This window comes from Microtus pennsylvanicus, chromosome 9 (assembly GCF_037038515.1).
Source record: "Microtus pennsylvanicus isolate mMicPen1 chromosome 9, mMicPen1.hap1, whole genome shotgun sequence".
NCBI lineage: Eukaryota > Metazoa > Chordata > Mammalia > Rodentia > Cricetidae > Microtus > Microtus pennsylvanicus.
Genome location: NC_134587.1, coordinates 1622860 through 1635731, shown reverse-complemented (window position 1 = coordinate 1635731; position 12872 = coordinate 1622860). Strand labels below are relative to the sequence as shown.

At 44.9% G+C, this 12872-nt stretch overlaps 1 protein-coding gene across 2 annotated transcripts in view; it reads left to right on the top strand.

The window, feature by feature from the left end:
* The window catches only part of Itgav (integrin subunit alpha V), a 70886-nt gene that overhangs the window by 2263 nt on the left and 55751 nt on the right, over positions 1-12872 (top strand). The window contains exon 2 of one of the 2 annotated variants that reach the window (XM_075984733.1): positions 10682-10809. In XM_075984733.1, coding sequence (XP_075840848.1) covers positions 10682-10809 — 128 coding nt within the window. Of the gene's footprint in view, positions 1-10678; positions 10810-12872 lie in introns of both variants that reach the window. The other variant, XM_075984732.1, reaches the window with a different exon arrangement.

Genomic DNA, 12872 nt, shown 5'->3' with positions numbered 1-12872 from the left:
GATTGCAGGTTGTATTTTGAAACAGTCATAGAAACTTTGGTACCAAGAGACCAGAGCTCTGTCTAGTGTAACTTAAAAAAATCAAAAGAAACTTTGAGGTATTGTCCCCTCCACCACCACAAATTATACCCAAATGAAGGTTTATAATTACTGCCTTTTTCAGATTAAATGACGATTATTACAGAATTATGCTTAATCTTAAAACAAAACAAGAAACAAACAATGTCATTTGATAGTGGCACATGCCCAAAATCCCAGGACTCTGGAAGGCAGAAGCAAGAAGATCTCTAAGGTTGGGGCCAGCCTGATCTATAGGGATGTCCAAAACAGCAAGGGCAACACAGAGAAATCCTGTCTCAAAAAAAAAAAAAAAAAAAAAAAAGAAAAAAAGAAAGAAAGAAAGAAAGAAAGGAAGGAAGAAAAAAAAAGAAAAAAACCAAATAGACAAAATTATACTTAGTCTTGGTAAAGGCACGCCTAAATGCAGCAGGCATTGGACTCCGCAGAGCTGTATTATCACTGTTTATATGTTTGTGTGGGGATGTTGGATCCCTTGGGATTTGAATTACAGACAGTTGTGAGCTGCCATGTGGGTGCTGGGAATTGAATGTGGGCCTTCCAGAAGAGCAGCCAGTGCTCCTAACTGCAAAGCCATCTCTCCAGCTCCTATCATAAGCTTTTAAAGGAAAACTATATAATTATTTGTTAATGAAAGAGGGTTTTTGTTTTTCCTGTGTGAAAAGTACTAGATTAGAGAGGAAAGTAGATTTTGTTTATTTATGATTATTCCTGTTTCAGGGCTCTAAATACTGCTTGGTTTCACCTCTCATCTTTCTTACTACAGAAGATTATGACTGAACTGTCTCCGTGTTGCTGTGGGAATGAATGCATCAATATTGATTGAAAAGAAGCACTAAGTAAAACTGCTAAGACGAAGCTGGGCCGTGTGGTTTGCCTCTGTAGTCTCAGAACTGGAGAGACTGGAGGATCAGGAGCTCAGGGCATGCCCCAGCTATGTACTGAGTTCCAGGCCTGCCTGGGGGAGGACATGATTCCTGCCTCAAAACACAGGAAAGGCCCTGGTTTCAAGTTCTTTTCTCCATTAGAAACAATGTTACCATAGCTTGCAGGTCATTTAGCCTGAATTCGTCCATGCTAACTCATTTTGTCTAAAAATGAATTATATTTGCATCAAGAGATGTCAGCTGCACCTCTATTTCTATTCGTGGAACCCACTTTTTCTCTGTCGCCCTGGAGACCCTTTCATATTCCTCCCCCTCGTTTTCTGTTTTACTTTGTCTCCTGCTCCACTCTGCTGAGATTAGTCACTGCTTAGTCACCAGGCGGAGGGCTTCCAATCTTTTCCTTGTTAATACTTCCTTGCTTCTATCTCTGCTCCCTGCTCCTGCTTCTTACTTGAGCCTGGGTCCGGGCCGCTAGAGCCTCTTTAATCTGCTATCCTTTGGCTGCTAGGTCTGCAAAAAACGCCTTGTATGTTTCAACTGGCTTTATATTTCTGAAACATTGTTTTTGCTCTTGCTATTCTGTTGCTGATTTCTTTCAGCAGTGCTTCCATTGGCAGAGAAAATCCAGACCTAGGTTAAGACCTCCCCCGGCTACTGCTTTTTAAAAATCTCGGTGTTGTAATCATTGTCCCGATATTTTAGGAAATGACCGAATGTAGTGTTACCTGAAATCCCAGCACTCAGTCTGGGGTAGGAGAGGTTTGTCACAAGCCTGAGACCAGCCTGAGCTATGTAGAGAGTTCTAGCCTAGCTAGCCTTAGCTACAGAGTGAGACCTGGTCTCACCGCCTTCTCCTGAAAAAGACTTCAGCTATTTTCAAAAACTTTCCTGTGACCGTTACTGTGTGGGCTAATGTTGTTTCATCATAAATAGTACACGTGCATACACTGCAGTCTCTGTTATTTAGAAAACACATCTTAGGTCTATTACTTCTGATTCAGACCACAGATGTTTTGGGCAGATGTGGTGGCTCAGTCTTAATTCCCAGCTCTTGGGAGGCAGAGGCAGGCGTGTATCTGTGAGTTCCTGGGAGAAATGTATGACATTTGGTGGTTAATGCTTCCGTTTTACTTTATAGGGTTGCTGACCTGAAGCGTTTGTTTGTTTGTAGAGCAAATCTGAAACTTGAATCACACCTCAACTGTCTTATACTCAGTTCTTTTTAGATATATAAGTAGTCTTTTTTTCTTCTTCAGGAATTCCATTGGGTGTGGGCTCATTGGTCACCCTAGAGTTAGCTACATATATGAAACATACTTTATCTTGGAAAGGTTAGGGCTGAAAGCAGCCAAGTAGCTTAGTTCATCTGGAAAGTTTGAAAATGTGCTTGTCATTGCTTGGCCAGCTGCCCTGCTTGGTAGTCGGACTTCCATCCTGTGAAGTAAGTACCCTTCCTGCCTTGCCCTGGGGAGGAAGTGCCGTTAAGGGCATCCTCCTCCGACTGTCTCTTCTCATCTTTCCCTCCCCCATTAGCCCAGCGTTACCCTTCTTTTCCTGCTGCTTCTTAGCATCTTCCCCTTCTTGGCATCGTATAAATCACACAGTCAGTTCTGGAGTCCTAAGGTGGCACTCCTGGAAATAAAACCAGTTATCTCAAAGCCCCGGCAAAGATGTGGCTCTTGATAATGTTATTGGACAATTTTTTTTGGGGGGGGGAATGAGCCAGAATCTGTGAGGAGAAATTTGATATATATTTGATAAAATATATATCAAATTTGATAGATATTTGATAAATATAAATAAAATAAAATTTGATAGATATTTGATAAAAATGGATATATGTTGTTTAACTTCAAAATCTGCTTGCTCTTCAGTGAGGTCTTATGACCCCATGGCAACAGGCTGCCCACCTGTCCACTCTGCCAGGCAGTGCTGCGAGCCTCCTTTCCTGCCTTCGTTTTTCCTCTTCGGAGTTAATTACTTGAGCACTGATGGATCTTTGAGAACACCAGGAAAGAAAAGCTCCTTTGAAAGCGGATTTTCATTTTCACTTGCTATTTCATTAGGAAATCGCTTGTTAATTATATCAGCTGCTGTTTAGAAGGCTAATGGCACCATCTTGTATTAGTCCTGAGCTTCCGACATTTTAAGTTTCCACTTATCCACTACCCACCTGGGAAATAATTTCTTTTAAGTAATGACAGAATGTTGTACCTCTGTTCCAGAGGGCAGAGATTTCAAGAGACTCCTCAAGTGACTTACCGCGCTTGCAGGCGTCCCCTCCTGTTTGCCCTGGGCGGTGCTGAGCCGTGCCTGCCCTGCTGCTGCTCTTACTTGAGTTAGACTCTCGTAGACAATCAGCAGTCTTGATGGGAGTTTCAGTAATATTACTTACTTTTTGCAAAGTGTTTCATTGATCGAATTTAGGGTTTTTGTAGCATAAGTAACTTTTACTAGTTCTGGATTTTCTTTTTTCTTTCTTTCTTTCCTTTTCTATCTCTCTCTGTTTCGCTTTTTTACTTTTGTCTGTCTTTCTTTCTTTCTTTCTTTCTTTCTTTCTTTCTTTCTTTCTTTCTTCCTTTCTTTCTGGCAGGTTTCTCTGTGTAGCCCTGGCTGTCATCCTGGAACTCAGTCTATGGAACTCTATTCATGAAAATATATCTGTACCTTTACCTATGTATGTATGTGTGTATGTGTGTATGTGTGTATGTATGTATGTATGTATGTATGTATGTATGTATCTATCTATCTATCTATCTATCCATCTATCTCCCTTTTAAGATTCTTTACTTTCTCCAAGTCTGTCTGTCTCTCTCAAATACTTAAGTATCAGTATTGCTTTAATATTAAGTGATGGTGCCACACCTCTAATCCCAGCACTCAGGAGGCAGAAGCAGGTGAATCTCTGACTTTGAGGCTATCCTGGCCTACAGAGTGATTTCCAGGACAGCTAGGGCTACAGAGAGAAGAAACACTGTTTTGAAAAGCCAAAACAAAACATAAAATCCAAAAAACCCCCTAAAAAAACCTTAAGTATCTTAAAAGTAACTTATTGCAGTGATATTTAGATAAAGAAACTTCCTCATTTTAAAACTTTATTACACTCCATTTATTTATTTGCTTATTTATTTGTGCATGTGTGTGTAAGTGGAGGCACCATTGTTCCCATAAATCAGTGAGAGGATAACGGCTGGGAGAGTCCTGTCCTTCCACCCTGTGGGTCCTGAGGATCAGACTCAGGTGGTCAGGACTGGCAGCCAGTCTCTCTGTCTACCCACTGATCCTGCGGTTGGCATTTTAAGAATTATTAACCTGGGATTTAGATCCTCGCAGGCACCATGTGTTCCTTTTTATTATCCTCCCGTTTCTCTGCGTTTCACCAGTTGGCAAGTCTGCACAAGCAGGGATGTGCAGGGAAGCTGGGCTGGGCATCCGCATTGGCTCTTCTAATTACCAGTCTTTCATGCCTGCAGTGTGCAGACAACAGATGAAAGCACCGGCCTGGCTTCTGGGCTCCTCACAGGCCCTCGGGCTGTGTGATGCCAACAGTGGCATTTTTATTCGCTGCCCTCTCCCACTGTGCCCTCTGCCTTTGCCAAAGGCTGTTCCCCAATAACTAACGAACGCTTCCCTGTTTCACAGCTGCCAAGTCAGGGAAATATCTGAAGTACAAAATTATATGTGTTACATGAGGAAATTATTTTAAGGATAACTTAAATAATTGGATGATTAGGGAAGGATGACTTCTGTGGCCCAAGAGCTGGAGTACATTGGGGACGACTTACAGATATGCTGTTTGTGTGAGGTTGAGACCTGTAGCTAACGCATGTGTTGTTACCTGCTCAGGCAGAAGGCTGAATTACAGCCCTGTGTCCAAATGAGCACTTCCTTATAGGTAATGAATAGTTTTGGCAAAAAATTATAGAAGACCCTGAAAAGAAATATGCAAATGACAATCTAGAAGTGAGTGGCTTGTGGGTATCAAGGCAAATCTGGGAAACAGCTATTCTGACTTGGAAGATCATGTGGTCCACATACTAAGAACTCGGATGACTGTCTTAGGAGCTGTGTAGGAAGGACCCAAGTCGTCTTCATAATGCAGACACAGAAATCAGCACGTAGAGAGTCTCAAGCAACCAGGTGACTGGCCCCTTTATGGCTCAGCCTTTTTGACCTTAATGTGGTCAGAGGGAAGGGGAGAGCAGGGGAAACGCTGGACACTGTCATCAAGTTTAAGCCTGAAGGGTAGAGGAAGGGACGTGTTCTAGATTGGAGAGCAGCACCTGGCAGAGGAACCAGGCTCCCACTTGCACCCCAGTGGGAGGACAGCGTCCCACAGAGCCTTACTCTGTGTCTGAGTTACTTTTCTGTTTATCTGGGCTTACAGTTCCAGAGGTATCATTCATAGGGTGGGGGAAACATTGGTAGCAGGTGGCTGATTGGGGCTGAGAGACCCCATTTTCAACTACAAACTCAAAGCAGAAAGAGTGAACTGAGGTGGGGTGAAGCCATACCGTCTCAGGTCCCAACCCTAGAGAGGGACTTCCTTCACCAAGGATACATCTACTAAAGTTTCCATAACCGATCCAAATCGCACCACCGGTGGGCTGGGGCCCCAGTATTCAAATACCTGAGCCTAAGAGGACATTCCCGTTCAAACCACTCCTCTCCTTTCTTCTGAGCTCTTATCCTCCCTAGTTCTCTGCTGATGAAATCACTGATTGGAAAAATCACAGTCCATGGGCCACATCTGGCCTCTGTCTGTCAGTGTAAATAAAGTTTTTTTTTTTGAATCAGAACTATTCTCTTTCTCAGAGTACACTGGGGAAAAATAACTTTTTAAGATAAAAATGAACATTCATGGTACCTTTTCCACCTGTTAAAAATGTTTTTTGAGAGAGGGTCTCCTATAGCTCAGACTGGCTCTGAAGTTGGCACTCTGTAGCCAAGGATGACGTTGGCCTTCTGACCCTCCTGTCGGTCTCCTGTCTGAGGAGATTACAGACACCTGCCCTCACACCTGATTTTAGGTGGTAGTCGGGACTGAACTTGTGTTTGTACGTTTTTTCTTTTCTTGCAGGCTAGGCAAGCACTCTATCAAACGCGCTGGCTTTACCTGCTTTTGTGTTAGCAGAGATGCAACCTTCAGGGTCACTAGTCAAGGGCTCTGTCACCCAGCTGCAGATGCAGACTTGCGGCCAATTGTTTGACCTGATTGAGAAGAAAACACACACACACACACACACACACACACACACACATTCACACACACATATAATTTATATACGTCTGACCAGGAGACTTGCATAGTCTGATTTGCCTATGGTAGTTAACATGCTCGGAAGGAAACGGGTTTGTAATGACAAGGAATTTCTTTTATCTTGTAGGTGGTTTAAATCTCACACTCAACCTTATTTTTTTTTTTTCTTGTGAAAGATCCTTGCTAAGGGAAAATGAAGCTGATTTCTTACTCAGAATCGTCTTGCTCTGATGGGAGAGGGGCCAGCCCTCATGTTTTTCTGCTGCCAAATATGACTGCATAAAGAGTTTTTAAACAGGGCGTGGCTTGGTTTGGCGTTTATTTGCATTTGGAATGTGTGGGTTACAAGGGAAGTAAGTGCCGGCCTACAGGACATTTATTACTTAGCAGTCCCGACAGCAGACTTCTGTTTCTTCTAGGTGACTGAGAATATCCAGGTTAAGAGAGGTAGAAACTAATTTCTAAAAATTACAATAAATACATTTCATATTTAAGACGGAGGTTCATCACTCTAAGTTTTCCTTTGCCAGAATTTAAATGACTTGTTTAGTCAAATGAAATGGTGGCAATAAATATATCTTCCCCTTTCTCTCTGCACCCTCTTTCGACACCTCAGAACTAAATCTGCTGGTTTCTTTAACAGCAAAGTGGAGAGAGCTCATCCCACCCTTGTCTTCTTCTCCCTAAACTCCTCCTGGGTACAGATGTTCAGTTTATTTTCGAGACAGGGTTTCTCTGTGTAATAATCATGGCTGTTCTGGAACTGGCTTTGTAGACCAGGCTGGCCGTGAACTCACGGAGACCCACCTGCCTCTGCCTCCCAAGTGCTGGGATTAAAGGAATGCACCACCACCGCCCCGCTCTGTTGGGACTTTCAACACCTCACTTCTCAAGGACCTCTGTTCAGATCCCCAGGCTATTAGGTGCCTCACAGACGTCACGATTGGGTAGATTGGGATCTGAGTCCGTGTTTTTCTGGGATCTGCCTTCCTCTCCCCCACCCTCTTGACTAGCACGCTGGAACGTGAAGAGTTGGGTGATGTTTTCTGTCTTCTCCAGTTCTACGTTCAACGTCATTGGTGCTGCCTCTCTCTGTCCATTCTAGCCTTAGGTAGTGTTTCTCATGCTTCCCCATCATCTCCTCTGGCCAGGATGGGTGGTCACTGTTGCCTCCCTGAGCTTGCTTTCTTTGATCCACTTTGTCTTTTTCTTTAATTCTCTAAAGGCCAGAAAGTCACCCCTCTAAACTTTTAGTCTGGAAGGCAGGCACTTCACGATTTAGCTTTTGCTGACTCCCAGGCTCTTTTGGGCCACTCCCAGCTTGCTCTCTCTGCTCAGCCCACTGCTCCTCTCTTCTGTCCTGGAGACTAAGTGCTTTCCCACCCAGGATCTTTATGCAGAACTTAGGGGCCTCCCACCCACCTCGTCCCTTTCCCTCCATCCCCTCCTTCAGCAACCTATTAGGCGCTCTCCTCCGCCTAAGCAGGTTCTTCTCACTTCACTGGGAGTTCCCTAGTGATCATCTCCCTGGTGACTTTATCTCCAAAGGGTCTCTCTTTCTATTCTCCTATGATCCCTTCCTGGAGAGCTGTGACTTTCCTTTCCCTAAGGAAGGCCTGCTGGCCTTATTTCCAGGAAATCTTCTCTCAGCCGCTTGTCTCCTTCATGGCTCTTAGAAGGTCGAGTGATTTGTTGGTTGGCTGGTTTCTTGTGGGGAGGGCCATGTCTAGAACAGGCATCTTTAGTGCCAGAACTGAGCCCGATGCAGTAAATATGTTCAAGCCTCCACATTATTTTTTGAATGAATAGAAAACAAAAAGTTGGCCAGGTGTAGTGGTGCAGAGACATAGGCTGAGACCTTGTCTCAAAAAGGAGAGGAAGGGGTGAGGGATTTAGGAAAAAAGTACAGTGTGTGTGTGTGTGTGTGTGTGTGTGTGTGTAGGCATGTGGACTAAGGCAAACATGCATGTGTGTGTATGTGTAGGCAAACATGCTTGTGTGTGTTTGTGAAGGCATGTGGACTAAAGCAAACATGCATGTGTGTGTGTAGGAAAACATGCATGTGTGTGTGTGTGTGTGTAGGCATGTGGACTATAGCAAACATGCATGTGTGTGTGTGTAGGAAAACATGCATGTGTGTGTGTAGGAAAACATGCATGTGTGTGTAGGAAAACATGCATGTGTGTGTAGGAAAACATGCGTGTGTGTGTGTGTGTGTAGGCATGTGGACTATGGCAAACATGCATGTGTGTGTGTAGGAAAACATGCATGTGTGTGTGTGTAGGAAAACATGCATGTGTGTGTAGGAAAACATGCATGTGTGTGTAGGAAAACATGCGTGTGTGTGTGTGTGTGTGTGTAGGCATGTGGACTATGGCAAACATGCATGTGTGTGTGTAGGAAAACATGCATGTGTGTGTGTGTGTAGGAAAACATGCATGTGTGTGTAGGAAAACATGCATGTGTGTGTGTAGGAAAACATGCATGTGTGTGTAGGAAAACATGCATGTGTGTGTAGGAAAACATGCGTGTGTGTGTGTGTGTGTAGGCATGTGGACTATGGCAAACATGCATGTGTGTGTGTAGGAAAACATGCATGTGTGTGTGTGTGTGTAGGAAAACATGCATGTGTGTGTAGGAAAACATGCATGTGTGTGTAGGAAAACATGCATGTGTGTGTAGGAAAACATGCATGTGTGTGTAGGAAAACATGCGTGTGTGTGTGTGTGTGTGTGGAGGCATGTGGACTATGGCAAACATGCATGTGTGTGTGTAGGAAAACATGCATGTGTGTGTGTGTGTAGGAAAACATGCATGTGTGTGTGTAGGAAAACATGCATGTGTGTGTGTAGGAAAACATGCATGTGTGTGTAGGAAAACATGCATGTGTGTGTGTAGGAAAACATGCATGTGTGTGTAGGAAAACATGCATGTGTGTGTGTGTGTGTGTGTGTAGGCATGTGGACTATGGCAAACATGGAGGTCAGAGGACAACTTTCAGGAGTCAGTCTTCTTCTACCATATAGCTTCTGGAACTCGAACTCAGGTTTACAGATGGCATTAACCTCCATTACTGTGTCACTGGCCCAACATCTCTTATGTGTTTAAGACATATGGTTTGGGGTTGAAGCCTATAATCCCAGTTCCAGAGCATCCAATAAACACCATCTTCTGAGCTACTTAGGTACCAGGTGTTAGCATCCAGGCACACTTGGCCCCCTCCCTTGGGAACCTGGCGTGTGTCACCCCTCTGTGCATGGGAAGCAGGTCCCTGACTCTACGCAGGTGCTGAGGACCCTTTAAGAGACAAGCTCTGCCTCACTCCCCTCCCTTCCTTTTCTGCCATTTTCTCTGAGGAGGCCGCTTTCTGTCCCCTTCCCCATTTTCTCTTCCCTTCCTATTCCCTTTATCTCAATAAACTCCAAACTCGAACTCTGTCTGCATGGTGTACTTGTCAGCCGCTGCAGTTTGGACCCACCTGTCCTGGGACCCACCTGTCCTGGGGCCCACCTGTCCTGGGACCCACCTGTCCTGGGACCCACCTGTCCTGGGGCCCACCTGTCCTGGGGCCCACGTGTCCTGGGACCCATGTGTCCTGGGACCCACCTGTCCTGGGGCCCACCTGTCCTGGGACCCACCTGTCCTGGGGCCCACCTGTCCTGGGACCCACCTGTCCTGGGACCCACGTGTTCTGGGACCTGCCACTGCTGTGGGATCCACCTGTCCGGGGACCCACGTGTCCTGGGACCCACGTGTCCTGGGACCCGCCTGTCCTGGGACCCACCTGTCCTGGGACCCGCCACCGCTGTGGGATCCACCTGTCCTGGGACCCACCTGTCCTGGGACCCGCCACCACTGTGGGATCCACCTGTCCTGGGACCCACCTGTCCTGGGACCCACCTGTCCTGGGACTCGCCACCGCTGTGGGATCCACTTGTCCTGGGATCCACCTGTCCTGGGACCCGCCAGGGTCCCACTCAACACCAGGCACAAATAGACACAGACAGACATGCAGGCAAAGCACTCACATAAATAAATAAACCTAAAAGAATTAAGATGCACAGTTTGGATAATACACATTTTAAAGTGAATACAGCAGAAATTATTTTATAATGGGACATTATGCCATTCAAAAATAATTATTTTTTTTTTGGTTTGGTTCTTAGAAATTTTTTTTTAATTTTTATTTTTTTGTGACAAGGTTTCTCTGTGTAACAGCCTTGGCTGCCCTAGAACTCGCTTTGTAGACCAGGCTGGCCTTGTACTCACAGAGATCCACCTGCCTCTGCATTCCAAGTGCTGGGATTAAAGGTGTGCGCCGCCATTGCCGAACTTTGAAAATAATTTTTAAAAGTATTTGTGGATAATCCCAGAATAATGTTTGGTCATAAATCATAATATAAACCTTCTGCTCTGTGTCATTTGAAATATCACCTGCCCTTTGGTGTTTTAGCAGGACGTTTCTCCTGGTGGGAGCCCCGAAGGCAAACACAACGCAGCCTGGGATTGTGGAAGGAGGGCAGGTCCTCAAATGTGAGTGCTCATCCAGCCGCCGCTGCCAGCCTATCGAATTCGATTCGACAGGTAAGCCTCGGTTTGTCCATTCTCTTAGTTCAGACTGTGTGGTTGGTCGTTCTGCACTGAAGGCCGGGTCTCACGATGTATCCTTGGGTCGCCTAGAACTCGCAGGCTAGTTTTGAACTTAGAGATCTGCCTGTCTCTGTCTTCTAGCAGCAGGGATCAGAAGCTACCTTCCTCGGGCCCAGTTGTTCTATTTTTTGTTTTAATGTAGCAACAGGGCTGGAGAGATGGCCCAGGGGTTGAGGTAGTTGCTGCTCTTACAGAGGATGGGCAGTTCCCAGGACCCACTTGGCATCTGACAACCATATGTAATGCCATTTCCAGGGATCCAGTACCCTCTTCCCACCTAGGAAGGCACCAGCCATGCACAAACCTGTGTGTGGACGAGACAAATCTTTTTTAAAAAGCAGCAGCTCGGCACCACCACCCCACATCCACAGGGAGAGGGATCTGTAGACGTGATTTCTGTGTGTGTTGCAGCAATTCTGTGTATCTCTGTTGTTTTAGACGTCTTCCAATTTAAATCGACAGTGTCAATATGTAGACGTTTTGGGAAATTCTATTATGATAAGTTTTTATCTCTTCTGGCAAGAGGGAGCTCTCAAGAACTTGGGAGATTTGTGCTGTTTTTCTGGGAGCCAAACTGAGGCATGACTCACTGACCGCTACAGATTACCTCTCTAATCTTGAATGTATCCCATGTTTGGTGTAATGCAAAAAAATTTTTTTAAAAAAATGAAAGAGCTGAGGAATCATTATCATTTTGAGTATTCAAATAGATTTAGGTAGCTTAAAAATCATAAACAAAATTCTATCTAAAATATATTTGGAAAAATTATGTTGATTACTGATAGCAGTATAATTTAATTTTTAGAACGCATTTCAATGTCAAGCAAGGTGGTGGCAGTAAAAAGAAGTTAAACTCAGGAAGATGAGAGATAATTCAAATTTTACATTTACATCATTGGAATGTTCAGGCTCCTATATGCATTTATTTTGGTGTGTTCTTATGTGTTTTTTAAAAGTTTAGTGAGCCAGAGAGATGGTTCAGCAGTTAAGAGCACTTGCTGTCCTTGTAGAGGACTGGTGTTTGGTTCTTAGCACCCACGTGGTGGTTCACAGCCATCTGTAACCGTAGTTCCAAGGGTTCTGACGCCGCCTTCTGACCTCTGTGGGCCTGAGGCATGCATGTGGTGCGTAATTATCCACGCAGCAAAACACTGCACGGGTAACGATGAGACTGGAGACATCCATACAGCAGCTAATGCAGGCTGGTACTTCTGTTTTCTGTCCTGCTAGGGTTAGTTTCCTAATGCTGACGTCATAAGGTATCTCAACCGTAGTTTCCTTCTCTTTTATTACTGGGAATTGAACTCAGGACCTGGTGTGGGGACACAGCCTCTGAGCTTTCCTTTCAGCCCCTAGATGTCTTTAAACAACACATATTTATTATTGCCTTCAGTCCGAGGAGTTAGGCATCTAAAATGAACCTCAGCGGGCAGACATCAAGTCTACCTTTCTCTTGGAGCCAACGGGGGAGGCCAGCAGCTTGTTCCTCGTTTGTTCAGCTAAGGCCAGCAGTGTCCGCAGGATTCAGTGCTGCCTCCCTCTACTGACGGCTGCCCTGCGTCCTCGTGGATACACCCAGACATCTCAAGGTGCTGCAGTTGTTCACACCTGCCAAGTCTTTTAGGTCATGTGATTTGCCATTGATCTTCCCTTGGAAAGATTCTGGGAAGTAGGACGTACATTTTTCTCGTGGAGTGGAATTATTCTACTGGCCAGAGTCTCTTTGTATGTTTTAAAAATTGATATTGGTTATGCTGGAAGCACTTCCAGCAAAAGCTGTGTTTATATAAATAGGCTTCCCTCCTTCCCTTGTTCTTTTTCTGTTGGCAGCTGTGGTGATTTGGAATGCAGCCGTGAGTTAGAAGGCGGAGATTCAGGTTCAGACACTGATGACCTTGGGAAAGTGATTGACATTTGCTGGTATCAGTTTCTAGTTTCCCAGTTTGTCAGAAAAAGCAGAGTTGTCTTGTAGATCAAAGGAGTTCTTGACTATGACC